The following is a 16,909-nucleotide window of genomic DNA, read 5'->3' as shown; positions in this document are numbered from 1 at the left end:
GAATCTAAACAATAAATAATGAAATAGAATTCGGTTGGAATCTAATCACACTCTTCTGTAAAAGGAAAACAAAAACCAAATTAATTACAGAAAGGTAAACGTATTATATTATAAATAGAATAATAAAAATAATTAATTTCACTTTCTCATTTCCCAAAAGGCTTGGGCTTCTTTGTAAAATTGTTAAACAACTCATTTTCAATTTTTAGATAACATTACATATATTTTTACACATTTTTTCCCTCACAAGAATTTTAAAAAATACACCATTGTTCAAACTCTTTTACCAAACTAGCCCTCCCACCTCTCTTGAGTCTTGACCAAAAAAACAAAAAACAAAAAAGGATGCCCCTAAGATTCTTCTCTCTATAATCCTCATACACTGGAACCATTATAAATACCAACAAAGCTATCTTCACAAATTCTCATAGTTATTACGCGAATAAGCCCCCAAATATCGGAATCCAAAAAACACTCCCTCTCTCTCTCTCTAAAACTCTGTTTCTTTCAATGGCGCTTCGGAAAATGCTAGCGAAGCGACTATTTGACGGTTACAGTTACAGAGTTACATCACCAGCGGTCACTAAAGACTTCTCACCGATCTCACCATCCTCAACCGTGGTACCTCCAAACGCTTCCAAATCTAGCTTCCACCGCGAGTACATAGCCTCGCCGGACTCCTCCGAGAAAGGCTTTTTCCGGCGATTCCTTCACCGGAGAGCGATGAGTCCCTTACCGGAGTTCCTCTCCGTTCCGGTCGGAGACAAGCTTAGAGAGAAGCTCAGAGCCATCAACATTACTGGCGATCGGATCAGCCTCGACGGACTGGGTCCTCCGGCGCCGGAAAAAGCAGCCTTCGCCGGAGATTCGGTTTTTGGAATCTCGATCCAGGAGGCGAAGAAGATCCTGAGGCTCTCGCAGGTGGAGAAGCTGAAAGCGAAGCTGAGAGAGATTCCGAAGAGCTCGATTTCGTACTCTGAGTTCGTCCGAGTCTGTGTTCAGGGATGTGAAAATGAAGACCAAGGCGCTGAGTTTGCCAAAATGTTAGATGACTCGGGAAACGTCATCGTTTTGGGGAACGTAGTTTTTCTTCGACCCGAACAGGTACCATTTTTTTTTTTTTAAATTAATTTTATTCTTTCCGTTATTTCCTATATAGTCCCAAAACGTCATCGTTTTTGGAACCTAAAAGGGCTGGTAGCGTTTCTGTAACGACCGGCGATGTGGTTTGTCACACGCGCGTCTTGAGGCTGTGGTTACACGCTTGCCTTAAAATGCAAAAGTCCTTACTTTGCGTAATGCTTGCATGTGAGCGTGTCTCCTCGCTCTCAGAGGCGCGTGAGTAATAGTCACTGCGAGTCACGAGTGTTTGAAACTGACACGTTTGCATCATGCAACAAGTTTCTGTCTGCACGTGTATAGTATCCCGAAATTTCCTTAAACTAATTGGTGTTTTTGAAACTTGGGTCTAATGTGTCCACGAGGATTTGGATTTTAGATTATGGCATTGTTTAATAAAATCCAACTTAGCATAAAAAAATAATAATAATAAAATTAAAATCCAACTTCACTGCCATGCGTGGTCCCGAAAATTTATTGCCTGTGCCTAATCCAAAAGCATGTCCTATTTTTGGAGAGAAATAGATCCTATATATGGACCCGTGACTTGATGATCAATGGACCTAGTGGACAATTTCATAATCGAATTCGGCTTATGTTTAATGCATTAGTCAACTGGACACGTATTCGCATCATAACGTGTCTGGTGCATCATTTCACTAGAAGTAATCTGAACCCATCATAATGTATTCTTAATCACGTCTAGTTTCTTTTTTAGGCTGTTTTAGAAGTTATAGATATGTGTCACTACTAGTGATTTCTGATTAAGACCATTAAGCATTTATGTGCATATTATTCAATAACTGATCACTTTTTTATGGCTACAGGTGGCGAGATCAATGGAGACACTGATTTCTGAATCAATAGCCAATCCAAAGGACCCAAGGAGGAGAGAATTGGAGCAAATGGAAATGCAGAAGGCCCTAATCGACAATAAAGCCCGGGGCTTGGTCCGTGGTGAACTATACTGTGGATTGGGCTTCGTTTTTCTCCAAACACTGGGCTTCATGAGGCTCACCTTTTGGGAGCTCAGTTGGGACGTGATGGAACCCATTTGCTTCTTTGTTACCTCGCTTCACTTCGCTATTGGCTATGGATTCTTTCTAAAGACCTCTACAGAACCCACTTTTGAAGGCTATTTCCAGCGCCGATTCAAAGCCAAACAAGAAAAGCTTATGAAAATCCATAACTTTGACTTAGACAAATACAATGAGCTCCGCAAAGCTTGCTATCCAAGCCACTCTGCCTCCCCAAGTTACACCAATAACTTCTCTTCTTTCAAGCATGAAGCACGGTCATTTGTTGGTGCCGTGAATTAATGAGAAAAAGATAATAATAATAAAATTGGACACATTCTCGAGTAATAAAAATACCCAAAGGAAATAGATAGTTTTGAGTTTGACTAAAAAAAAAATCGAAGCGACCGAAACTTTGAACGAGTGTTTTTTCTTTCAAGTTCCAAAAGATCGGTTTAATTAATATTTAGTATAGTTTGAGCAATGACATATGATCTGAGTTTTTGTAAATATTATATTAGGAACTTTATAGGTTTTCACAGCACGGACTACAAAGCTTTTTCGGAAGTTCTTGTGCCATGTCTAGGCCTTGGACCCAAAATTGGCCTCGGAATTATGCCTCTCGGGGCCTTGATCTTGTAAAGTGGTCTGCGACCTCTACTTTTCTTTTTGTAAGTAAATATACAATGTCACTGAAAAATAACAGACTTTATCATGTTTTTTTCATTGTTCTTGAAGATCTATAAGTTATAAATTATAAAATAATAATAATAATAATAATAAAAGAGAGAAAAGAAGAAGAAGATATTCTACTAATTATGAAAATTAATTGGCTCTTTCCACTGTTCAAAATAAAATAAATTCCCTATAAAAATAATTAATTAATTAACAGACTTTATCATGTTATGCAAAATAAATAAATTTTTGGAAAAAAAAAATTTTTCTGCCTATTTGTTTCGAAAAAAATTTTGAAGATCAAATATATTTTGTTATAAAGTAGGAGAATAAAGGAAAATGTTTTGCTGGAATTTATTCCAGAAAACATTTTTCCTAAAAACACGAGTGGAAACTTTTGGGCCCATTATTATTATTGTTTTTAAAAAAGACATAATGGCGTGGGGATAAGAAATTAAGAATACTGGACATTTTTTGTCAACAAACTTTAAACTTTTCTGTTAGAAATGTGTCATTTAAGCTAAAAAATTCGTAAGGAAGCATTAGTTTGTAAATACTAATATAAATAAAATATTTTATTATTATCAATGCTATATAAATTATTTTATTTTTCATTTTCCGAACTATTTAAGGAAAATTTAAATTTCAATTGAAAATTCATAGAATATATATATGTGTATATATATATTTTAAAGAGAGATGCTACGTCTACAACATTTTTACAACATTTTTACAACAAATCATGGGTGGTTAGTTGTTATTGGTTCAAATTTAAAACTAACACTAAGATTACTTTTTTGCCCCAACAAAAACAACCAGTAACAACTTGCCACTTAAGATTTGTTGTAAAAATGTTGTAGAAATATTGTAGACATAGCATTTCTCTATTTTAAATGGACAAATATTTTCAACGAAAATCTTTTGATCATGGAAATATTTTCCGAGAAGCAAAGACAGTAGTAAAACTGTAAAAGCCTTGAAGCCCCATTCGACAGAAAAGTATTTGGGCCTTTGGGCTTAAATACGTTATGCAGAAGTTAAACTAGGGTGAGGTCCAATTGAGCACCCACCAGTCCACCACGCATGGGGAACTCTTAAAACAGACTGACATGTGATAGATTGATAGTTACAACTTACAAACCGGATTTTTTTTAAAACACACACATTGAGTAATTGACAAGTGTATGGTTTCTAGATGAATAAGCATAATCAAATGGGATAAAGATGATACTTTAAAAAGGAAAAATACTAAAATTATTACAAATTTTATGGTATAAAGCTTATAAACTGATTCAACAATGAATAATCGAATTGTTTTTATGATGGGTGACACATATTAATGTTATAGAACTTGTGTAGTACTTGTATTGTACGCTAAATTGTTAAAGGGTCATGCTAACAAGCACCCTTAGAGGTGCTCGTTAATAATCGAATGGGATAAAGATGATACTTTAAAAAGGAAAATGCTAAAATTATTACAAATTTTATGGTATAAAGCTTATAAACTGATTCAACAATGAATAATCGAATTGTTTTTATGATGGGCAGGGCCGGCTCTATGGTGGAGCAAAAAATGCAACCGCCTAAGGCCCCAAGTAAAAAAAAGGCCCCTAAATTTTAACCAATAAGATTATTTATAATCAATAAATAAAATAAATTTTTTTATTAGATGAAAAAAAATAAAAAAATAGAGAAAAATGCAACGTTGTCCACAATATTTTTCACAACACTTGTACAACTAATGCTAAGTAGCAAGTTATTACAGCCTATTGTTGATGGCAAAAAAATAATTATAGTGATATTTTCAAATAAAAAACAAAAAACAGTTTAAAATCTAGGATTTGTTGTAAAAAATATTGTGAATGTTGCACTTCTAAAAAAAAAAAGAATAATAATAAGAGTTTAATTAGCAAACTTTTACTAGTTTTCATCTAAATTTACCACTAACACCACTGTTTTACTTACCACTATCAATCTACCACATCAACAAGTATGAAAAATTTTGTCAAATTTTTTTTGTCTTAAAAATTCAAAAAAAAAAAAAAATTTATGTAGTTCATGTTAATTAGTAGTAATTTTGCATCTAAATAAGATGATCAATTTTCACCTTAGGCCCCCAAATGCATCAAGCCGCCCCTGATGATGGGTGACACATATTAATGTTATAGAACTTGTGTAGTACTTGTATTGTAAGCTAAATTGTTAAAGGGTCATGCTAACGAGCACCCTTAGAACACTCGTTAATAATCCATTTTAGGAAAATTTTGAGATCACTTTTATGAAAAATGAAAAAAACTGTCAAAACATTAATTTTTTTTTTTCCTCATAAGAACTTTCTTTAACTGGATTCTTAACGAGTGCCCTAAGGGCACTTGTTAGCATTTCCCATTGTTAAATACTACCTACTCGACAAATAAGGATTAAGTGACATATTAACCATGAGATAATTGGAAATAATTATCCCTCAAAATAAGAACTCTTGGATTAAGGGTATTGTGACAAATGGCATTTGAATCAGCTGAACTCTAGCGATAGAATAGTAATGCAATAATGCAAGTCCATACATATAAAGGCAAAGTGAAAAAGAAAGTGGAACACAATGTAAGTCTAGATCTATGTCCTTTTCATATGCAATTATCATGTTTGCATTGCTAAATTCCTCCTAAATGAAACATTACTAAACCAACCCAAGTTTCATTTCTTTCAAATTTGGTCTGCATTTGGATACTCTCCCTTTTCTTCTTTCATTTTTCATCCTCTCTTCTTTCATCCAAACCAAGCACAACATTAAGGTCCGTTTAGATTAAGGGGGAGGGAGGGAGAGTAAAGTAGAGTAGAGTAGAATTGACCCAAAATTAGCCTATTTTTAGCCTACTCTACTTTACTCCCCTCCACTCCTCCTCATTTCTCCCTCAATCCAAATGGGCCCTTAGTTTTCTTCGTCATAAACCATGACTTTGCAACCAAGTGGTTTCCATGAAATTTAGTCCAAAGTAGCACATTCATTTTTTCAAATAAAAGAAAAGTCTCAGAGCAAGGAGATTTTTAATGCAGTATCTGAGTTTGCACAAATACATCAAGGGACCCGACTTGATTAATTTTTAAACCTAGTCCCCCACCATTGTCAACTCTCAAGCAAATCATATACCATACGAGGAAATATCACAATTTTCTATGTGTAAAAATAATTTGTTTTGAGGGAAACAAATGTCTCCTCATAATATTAAAAGGGCAAATTTAGGTACAGTATTTAGGTATTATTCCTTAAGTTCCCTCTTAATATTCAACCATGTGGCTACTTGATTAAAAATACACTTCCATTCCATGAAAAAAAAAAAAAAAAAAACCACATAACAGAATTTTAAAAGGGAAACGTAAGAAACAATACCTAAAGTACTGTGCCTAAGGTGCTAGACAAGTTGTAATTGCTCGACGAATTTATTTGAATGTCATTTATCGATTTTTTTAAAGAGTATAAACTAGAACTTCTTAAATAAACATCAAAAGACAAATCATTATACGATACATACTTTTTTTTTTTTTTTTTTATATGTATTGTATCATATCTATCTGATTTTAATCGTTCATCTATTATTATAAAATATATATTAAATAAGACAACATCAAACCAAGTTAATTATTAGATGCTCGGTACTTAATAAAAAAAAATACCATAGCATTCTCCTCAAAATACATTATGTCTTGTGTGACCAATTGAAATAAATAAAGTTTCTCAAAAAAAAAATGAAATAAATAAAAACAAAATACAACGTCGAATGATCCCCTCAAAACATGAAAGTTTCTAGCAACAATGTTATTGACATTGGCCTCAAGAATAGCACCAGACATCAGTTAAATTCCAAACAAATTAAAGACAATGTATGTGTGTCAATTGAACTGTGTATTGCATGTGGAACATGAACGTACACCAAAATATTGTGCAGACCGAATCATTAGCAGCAGTTGAATAATTGTCAAAATGAACATCTTCTGGCTTACAATTACATGCCGACATATACACTTCAAGGTTCAGTTAAATTAATTCTGGCCCTTTTGTCAAGACATGACCATGGCCATGCTCAATTATTTTTCGTTTTGGAAAATCTAGTCACACACTCCTCTGAAGAGAATATTCACGAAAATTTTGGATTTGTCATGAGATGCAAAAATAGAGAAACATATACACACAAAAAATAATAATAATAATTACACAAGATAATATTTACGTAGTTCGGTAATTTGTCTACGTTCATGAAGTTGCAAAGATTTTACTATTCTCAAGGAAAAAATACCAGATGAGGCAATACAGTTTTTTCTCTAAAAAAAAAAAAAAATCAAAACCCTAATCTCTAAAACAACAATTTTTCTATTCTGCACACATGATTCACAATAGGCTACAAAATGGGCCACCGCTTACCTCCGCTCCATGTACTAAGTCTCGAAAATCTCTCATTAAAAATCGTAACAATATTATTTAAGGTCGAGTTATAATCCAGATCAAATACAATTAAGCTCCACAAAAGCCCAACACTCTTCTATACACATTACCACTAATATATTAGTATTGTAGTTCATGTAATAGTGTGTATACAGTGGAAAAATTTAAGGCACACAAAAAATTTTACAATAATTGCCACAACTCACCACGTGGGGACTTATGAGATTTTTTGTGTTTCTAGTATTGCTTGTATACCGTGAGTGTGAAATAAGGCGGGTGTGATTATCACTACCCTTTTTGTTTTTGTTTATGGGTGATTGAAGTTGAATTTTTTAATCATGCAAGGCTTATATATTGAAAGAGAGACAATGGATACAAAATAGCTTCTACTTTTTGCAGGCGCTGGGGTCCTAATGTCTGTTGAGAACCTAAGAAGGGCACAACAGAATTGCAGCACAGGCCACGTGAAATGGCCCCATGTTTTTTCTTTTTTTTGCGTGAAATTCAACTTAAGGTTGGCATGAATGGGCCCATTCCAACAACACCAATCCAATCTCTGATTAATTCAGCCCCAAAAATTTTATATAAAAAAAAAAAAAAAAAAAAAATCCAGTCTTTGATTACGTATTTGAACATTGTAAAAATCTTTTCTAAAGTTTTTGCTCTGTGATCAAAACTCAAAATCATTTTCGTTTCCCAATTATTCTTTTATCAGCATTTGTGCCATTCAATTAAAAAAAGATATTGGGCTGTCCTTAATTACCATTACGGCATTATCAATGTCACCACACTCGTATCAGTTAATTTGATTATAAAAAAGTTATCATTAAGAGTGGACGTTATAGATTAAAACTAAAAAAAAAAATCAAGTCACCTTATCTATCAAGAAAAAAATATTCATTAAACACTGATTTTTTTTTTAAATATATATATATATATATATCTCTTTCGTTTAAGGCATAAAATCCAAAAAAAAAAAAAAGGCATCAAAGAAAAAGATGCTGGAGATACAGCTCATCTATCAAGTTGATCACTAACTACTGTCAAGTTCATTTTACAATTCCTAATACCTTACATCATGGAAGCCAATTAAGTTTATCAAAGTCGGTTTATTTGTTTTAAAATTTTTTTTTCTCACATTTTAAACAAATAAAGTCAAAACAAATAAACTAATAGTACCAAAGAAGCTTAAAGAAATTTCTTATTCTTTCGATAATCAAGCTTAGCCAAATTTGGCAAACACATGAAGATTCTCTACTGAACAAAACGAGAATTAGGCAATGCCAGAGTTTACCTTAAAGTTGGCCCAAAAAGCTTTTGGATATAAGTTTGGGCCAACTAAGCAAACATTGGGTCATTGATCTACGTGGCCCATCGTGCTGATTGGCCGTTTTAAGCTTAAAGTGGTGCTAGCAAACCCTATGAAGAAGATCAATTGGCAATCCTAGCGCTTATCCATTCATAGAATCTCTTTTATTTATTCGAATCTGTCTTAAATCCAATACTACTATGCACTGAATTTTAGACATGTTGAGATACGGACATATGTCAAACATTTGTCATGTGTTTACATCTTAATGGATCTAGTGCATAAGAGCACTGAACCCAAGCCTTATCCTTAATAATTCATTATTCATAATTACTGCGAAGAATTCTTGTGGCCTCCCTGTGTTATTTAGATTATCTAAACTCAGGATGTCAAGAATCAAACGAGGCTTGAGAACTCTTAAAATACTTGATTACCTGGGTCCAAACTTAAAAGCCTATTGAACTATATTGTAGTTTTCGCAGTACTGTTGTATACTTTTCTTTTCTTTTTTTATGAGAATCTTACTGTTGTATACTAAACTTGTATTGTATAAAAGCTTTTCTGTACAGTCTTATGAGCAATTTTCTTTTTTCTTTTTTACGTTTTAACCCCATGAACAATGCAATATATATAGTTTAATGAGTTTCAAACTATTTAAAGCCAATGGGTCGTTCCATTACAAATTATAAGCCCTCGTATTTAAAGGAGTTATTCAAAGCCCAGACAAATGTTAACAAATGGATACCCAAAACTAGTCCGTTTAAGGTCTAGGGGCTGTAACAACTTGTGACTTGGGTCAACATTAAGAGACACTGTGATCAACCCCAAGTTGATATAAAGAAAAGGAATAGTAGCCAAATAATAATAATAGTAGTGACATGTTTTGTCTAAAATACTTGAAAAAAGGGGTACTATGCTTGTGCATCTAACATATATGTTGTGGGCCGTAGTGGAGGCTCTAAAAAATTTTTTCAAGGTGTTCCTCAACAAGTATAAATTACACAATCTAATAAAAAATAAATTTTGTATATTGACGACAACAACAATAAAAAAATACACAAATACATAAAGTTTACAATTACCTTCTACGTGGTTTTCTTATCAAATATTTGTCCATAATTCTAGCAAAATAATAAACAATAAACTATAAGTTCATTTGAAATATTAATAAAATTATTAATTATTGTTGTTTAATTGTTTCATTAATTTGTTTGTCTTTTATAAACTATAATTTGTTATATTATTGTTTCGTTAATTATAAAATTATTAATTGTTGTTTAGCCTAACATAATTTAATTTGTTTGTCTTTTATAATGTATTGGTTAATTAAATTATTAATTATTGTTTATTAGTTGCTTCCCGCAATTAAAATTTTATTGTCTATTTTTTTACTCACCAATATTAACTACTAACAATCTGTTACTTAAAATTTATTGTGAAAATATTGTTGTAGGGTCACAATTCGGGCTCCAGGCCCAACAGTTATGGGGTTCTGGCCCAAAGAGCCCTAAACAATGAATTTGTAGAGAGTAGGTTACAGAACTGGACTCTAACGAAGTGCGTACTAGTTAACATTGGGCCATACAACAATTGAAAATAAGAAAATTCCCTTCATGTCCATTAGATATACGGTCTGAGGAGACGTGTGGGGTGTATCTTTGTCTCTGATCAAAGGCTATGGTTCTCCTCCTCTTCTTCTGTTCTAAGTTCCTCCTTTTTCAGGTCCCCTCTTCATGGGGACTCCCCTCTCTTATATAGCCCCCTTGAAATCATCAGAACCTTACACTTGTTGATAATCTGGACCTTCACTTGAGTGTCCGTCCCATCGGACATCTCCCCCATCTTTCTGTGAGTTGTAGTAGCTAAGGTAACACTGTTCGCAAGTCCTCTCCACATTAATGCGGCCAGAAAAGTAGTTATCGTGCATTTAATGTGGCAGTTGTAGTCTCTCCATTGACATCCTACACTTTCCTCCCTCTTACGAGCTCGTGGGATTCATCCCTGCTACTAATACTCGTTGGAGTGAATCTTTATTGCTGGTAGAATGCATGTTTGAGTCATATTTGGTACGTCCGAGAAGACATTCCTCCTTGGATCGCCTTTTAAATAATTTTGGGCCCATGAGAATTGGGCCGAGAGCCCTTTTGGTACCCACACCTTTTCCTCGAACGTGGTTGAATTCTATATGGGGCCCAAGGCCCATTGTATGTTCTGGGGACTTTACCCCTACAATTGTGGTAACATTTATCAATTGTGATTTTTTATTCTTTTTATTATTTTTCCTTTCTTTCCATGCATCCTTACGTTTCTTTTTTTTTTTTTCTCTTGTTTTTTTCTCCTCCACACACGTATCCCCATCCCCACTCCTCTCATCTTGTTTTTATTTTTCTAGAACTCTTCATCCTCACAATGTGTCCTCTTTGCTTTTATTTTTCTTTCTTCATCTCTAGCTCTCTCATTCTCATACTCTCACCCTGTCACACACACATTACCGGTGAAGAACAAAGCAAGAATTTAAAGCTATGATGTTAGAGATGGCAGTAGCAGAATTTAAAGCTTGTTTTGCCCAAGAGAAGTGTGAACAAGAAACGCTACAGTGTTCTCTACTTGTAGAGAAGCACTGTAGCAATTCTAAAAAAAAAATGGAGATGGAGAAGCTGTTGAAGTGGGTTTTTGGGGTGTTTTTTTCTCTAAAATTGGCTTTAAAAAAGCCATTGGAGATGCTCTTAGGTTAGGTTGTAATCACTTATATTGGGTTTTGGTTTTTTATTATTATTATTATTTTTTTTTTTTTTTTTGAGAATATGTGGGTTTGCTATAATGTTGGGTTTGCTTTTTCTTTAGATTGGGTTTGAAATCTGTTGTTTAGGAATGATGTTGGGATTTTTTTTTCCCTGGTGACTTGCTCTATTACACCAAAAAAAAAAAAAAAAAAAAAAAAGTTTTTAGTTCAAAAAAAAATTTTGGGCCTTTTTTTTTTTTTGCTTAAAAGTAGAACAAATATATATTTTTTTTATTTGAGGGTGTTTCTAATTTTTTTTAAGGGTAAACAAATAAAATTTTTTAATTATTATATATAAATTTTTTTTTTTCAGGTTAAGGTGTTCCTAGGAGCACCCTGGACTGAACGTGGTGCCGCCACTGGTGGGCCAGATCTTATGAGGTAAATGAAACATATATTGAATGTATGACATAATTATTGGGAGGATTGTAGGGTCTCGTTCAACAATATTTTTTTCTTTGTTTCTATTTAATAATGTTATTTTATATTTAGTAATTGTTTGCTCTTTGCGCCCATTGGATTATTGTTAAGAAGGCCATGAAGATGGACTGTAGTTATTGCAAAATTAACTCGATTTTAAGCCCAATAGCCTAGCTGTCTGGTGAAGGATTAATTTGGATTGGGCCAGTTTTCATTTATAAGATCAAGCCCTTGCTAATGATCAACAGTCTGAAGGCAATAATCTTAATTAGTTTTGCTTTGTTTTTGTTTTTTTTTTTTGTTCTTTTACAAAATTATTAGCTAAGAACATATTAACTCAACTGGCATTTTATTGTTTCCAATAGAGACACTTAGGTGGCATTTGGATAAGTAAGCGTTTGCTGCGTTTTTTTTTTTTTAGCTGAGCGCCTCTTGCACTGTTGATGGATTTAGGCATGTGAACGGTGAAAATTTTATGAATAGTAACTTTTTTATTATTTTTTTATTGTTTTTAATTTTCAGTTTTTCAACAAAATAAGTGATATCCAAACAAACCCTTAGGGTATATTTGGTAACTATTTTTTCCCCTTATTTTATGTTTCCAAAAATAATTTTCTATTTTTCAGACTAAAAAACTTGTTTGACAACCCAAAATGGACAGAAAACAAAAATTGTTCTCAAAACTAAGGGTATATTTGGTAACTACTTTTTCTCTTATTTTCTGTTTCCAAAAACAATTTTCTATTTTTGAAACTAAAAAACTTGTTTAGCAACCCAAAATGTGCAGAAAACAAAAATTGTTCTCAAAACTCAATTTGTAAAGGAAACTGAAAACATGCAAAAGACTGTTTTCAGTTTGTAATTTTCAAAAGTCAAAGAATAAAGACATTTAATTTAATGAATCTATCTCATTTAATGAGTTAGTATTATAGTTCAAATCCTAGTAACAACATATTTTAGTATTTTCTATTTTTTTCTTCAAAAAACTATCTTTTTAATTTCAACTAACCAAACATGATTTTGATTTCAAAAATAAAAGAAAATTGTTTTTTCTTTATATTCCCAAAAACAAGTTTTTGAAATAAAAAACAAAAACTGTTACCAAACATAACCTAAATTTGTGAAAAAAACTGAAAACATGTAAAAGGTTGTTTTCAGTTTCTAATTTTTAAAAGTCAATGAAAGCATACATTTAATTTAGGCTGGGTTTGGATTCGACTGAAACCCACGTTTTCAGTTCTTTTTTTTTTTTTTTTTTTTTTTTTTTTTTTTTCTGCAGGCGTTACTTTTAGGGGACAGCAGCACTGTTGAACACTGTTTATCACTGTTCATAGACTAAAAAAATATTAAAAATGAGTCGTACGATACTATACACACATTTAAAAATTATTTTGCTACAGTGTTTTCAGTTTTCAGTTTCAGCAACAATAAGTTCAATCCAAACAGACCCTTAATAAATCTATCTTATTTAATGAGTTAGCATTAGAGTTCAAACCTAATAACAACATATTTTAATATTTTCTATTTTTTCCTTTAAAAAACTTTTTTTTTTTATTTCAGCTAACCAAACATGTTTTTTATTTAAAAAATACAAGAAAATTGTTTTTTATTTATATTCCTAAAAACAAAATTTTGAAAATAGAAAATAAAAATTGTTACTAAACATATCCTTAGAGTTCAAATCCCTCATCCCAACTTTTTTTTTTTTTTTAATGGAAACTTCACGTTCACATCCAACAGAACAAATAGGCATGTTATATATCCAGAAGTAAGCCCAATGTGAGTTTTTTTAAAAAAAATTAATGGGTCTATCAATTAAAAAGACCAATAATCTAGTATCACTTTGATCCAAACTTTCTTTTCAGTTCATTGTTTCAAGTAGAAAAACCATTGAGTTTCCCCATAACTTATCCACAATAACATTTTTTTTCTAAAGGTTAGCAACAAACAAAAAAGTGCAACTCTAAATAACTTTTCCACTCTGCTTATTTTGCAAGGAAAAAAAATATAATATAACTAATTTCTCTCTATCTATCTAGGGAAAAAGATATTCCATCTCTACTCTGGCCATATAATTTTGTTTTCCCCATGTTGTAGGCCATACATATTGAGTAATAAGAGAAAATCATTAAGCTGTTTGGTACCCACCCTACTTCATAGCTAGATTAATATCCACAACCAATTGTGGCCCACTTTTTTTTTTTTTTTTTAATTGTGGCCCACTCAGATGTGATACTCGTTGCTATCAAAGCCTCGTGAAAAAAGCTAGCTACATACAATGGTCCATTTGCATATAGTCAAATAATTTTTATTTACAAAACAAAAAAAAAAAAACTTTCTTACCCGAACCTATAGTGGCTTGTGTGATAGAATGAGCATAATGACAATGGCAGCTGCTGAATTCACACTACTGTAATTGAATTAGGGCATTGACTTAAGAAATATTTTTTAAAATTTTTTATGAAAAAAATAATTAATTTTTTGACAATTTTTTATATTTCTCATAAAAGTAAGATCAAGACTTTTCTAAAAAAATCTTTTAACAAATACTCTAATAATATCCGTTAACTGGAGTACCGAATCCATATACCAATTATGCGATGAGACCAAGTATTATTCTCAAAATACTAAATTAGTACTCAAAATTGACGTCTATTATATATAAGAATTTATTTGAAGTTTGTAGAATAAAATAGGGCGTGAGAAAAGGAAACATTTGAACATTTCTCACAAAATACCCGACACTCATTCAAAGTTCTTGGCATGGGAGCTATCTAATGTATTTAAAACTTTACCCAAAAAAAATAAAAATAAAAATACAAAGGTAACCCAACCAATTCTCAACAAGGTAAGAGGAAATTGCTTGCATAACAGCATAAGCATAGACATATAGGTCAATGAGGTTGTCCAACTAATTTGCCTAACCATTCTCTATGCAAATCTACCATTCTAGTAAAGCTCTTGTGGAGTAATCAAACTAATCACTAAATATAATTTCCCTTGTCTTCTTCGCAATTGGTCCGTTGTTTCAGTGGGTTCCATCTAGATCCTAAATCATTTTCTTCTCCACCCTTGACTTGGACCATTTTATAATTACAATTTTCTTCATGAATTTGATTACCAAACGAAAAAATTGAAGTTTAAATTTGGTTGGAGTATGATTGTAGTATATACATTATGTGGTTACATTGTTACGATCGCATTACTTTAGTAGGTGGGCTCCATTATAAGTAGTTGATAATAGTCTTTTTTTTTTTTTTTTTGAGGAGGAGAAGTTGATAATAATCTTAATCCTTGACTTTTGATTTATACAGCTATAAACATTTTTGAAAGCATTGATGTTGGAGAATCTAACCTCAGCAGCATTTGATAAGGATTTGAATCTCTCTCTCTCTTTATCTCTAACACTTTTATATATATGCATTACTACGGAATTTATAGTCTATAACAGAAAAAGCTAAAATTATTATAAACTTTAATGTATAAACCATTATAAATGAATTAATCTTTTAAAACACAAATCAAAAAAGCAATTAACAAATTTTGTACACAATGTTCTATAACATCACCCTACTTATAACTCTGATAGTGCACTATAATAGTGGGTGGGTAGAATAAAAGTAATGGATGGAATCGCAATGGGAATGCCTTGGTCAATCAAACAAAATAATCTATGACGAATTATTGCCCTATCTGCAAAAAAGAGATAAACCCTTAGTGCAACTTGGACCGATTTAGTTTAGGGTAAGTCAAAGATATTCATATGATTAAATCGATCACAATAATACTTTGAAGAGATTTGGAGTTCAATCCATGCCTATACCAGAAACTGATTAGTATCTTGGTCTGATGATAATGAATTATTATTAGGAGTAGATGTCATAAGTTGAAACTCTTTCAAAAAAAAAATCTTTAGAATAACATTGATTAGCGAAAAAATGGCATAACTTGCCAAAAAAAAACAGATGGGTTTTTATAAGGAGGGATGTGAGCATGTTCTTTGGAGAGAAACATGCCCTAAAGTTGGGTTTTTTTTGGTGTGCCCTAAACTAGTCTGCTTGGTTGGTTGATGAGTGGGATTTATCTACTTAACCAATCACATCATTCACATCTGAATATTACAACAAATCTATCACGTTTTGTGTGAGACTTTTACCAAACCACTTGTGGCACTTTGGTTAGTCTCATCTTTGAACTTAAGTCTTTTTTCTTAACAATCAAACTAATGAACACTTGCTCTTAAATTATTGGCTTTGTTATCATTTGTTGAAAGACTCCAATTGAGAGGTTAATATAATATATAGGAACACTTATTAATCCAAAAGCTCAAATTAATGAGTTTAAACTAATTATGTTATATTAATTGTTCATTATAGTTATTAGTGTTTAACGTGTGAAACTTGACTATTTATCCAACCATACCACTCACACTTTCTATGATGAACACATCATATATCTGGTGCAAAAATGCACTGAATACAATGGGATTCGGACATATATCCAATTTTTGAAGTATTCAAATCTCAACATATCTAATGCACTGATGCGTTGAACACCAAAAACATAAGCTAACTAAAATCCTTCATCCAACGGTTCTCTCGAGTGCCCTGCACAAACTCCAATGACAGTTCTATTGGTTGTGCTCCATTCCGTTAAAGTTCATGTCTAAATTATTGTCCTAGTTGGAATCCAAATGAATTCTGTCCTATTATCCTACACAGCCAAAGACCAACATTTATGTCCTGGTTGCAATAGTACTGCTTTTATTTCATGGATTCACTGTGTTTATGTCGGCAAAGACATAGCTAATCCTTGATGATATTATTGATATATACACGTATTTGGGTCGTACTATGAATCTATTTAAGGGATAAGCCCAATCCATGAGCAATGATCAAAATCCTTGACTCGGAGGAAAATATTCTTGAAAGTTGAAACCAGAGTAAAAAGAATTGGTAAATTCATTAAATGTTTGCTATAAATGATTGAGTTATTATCCATTACTCCTTATCGTTATTTCTTCCTCTTCCCACTCTCTTTCTTCTTGTTATTAATAAATAGTATTAAACGTTCAATTACTGCACCTTCTTTTTGAAATAAAAAAGTTACACCCATTAAGGCATTAACAATTCATTTGTGCAAAAGCAAAT

At 32.2% G+C, this 16,909-nt stretch overlaps 1 protein-coding gene across 1 annotated transcript; it reads left to right on the top strand.

The window, feature by feature from the left end:
• The first annotated feature begins 417 nt into the window (after positions 1-417).
• On the top strand, positions 418-2,861 carry LOC126712182 (calcium uniporter protein 4, mitochondrial). The gene is made up of 2 exons (XM_050411404.1): positions 418-1,104; positions 1,947-2,861. Exons 1-2 carry the CDS (start codon positions 511-513, stop codon positions 2,436-2,438), a joined length of 1,086 nt encoding a protein of 361 aa, XP_050267361.1. The 5' UTR covers positions 418-510; the 3' UTR covers positions 2,439-2,861.
• The last annotated feature ends 14,048 nt before the right edge of the window (positions 2,862-16,909 follow it).

The sequence above is a fragment of the Quercus robur genome, chromosome 2 (assembly GCF_932294415.1).
Source record: "Quercus robur chromosome 2, dhQueRobu3.1, whole genome shotgun sequence".
NCBI lineage: Eukaryota > Viridiplantae > Streptophyta > Magnoliopsida > Fagales > Fagaceae > Quercus > Quercus robur.
This window is presented reverse-complemented; position numbering and strand designations above follow the sequence as displayed.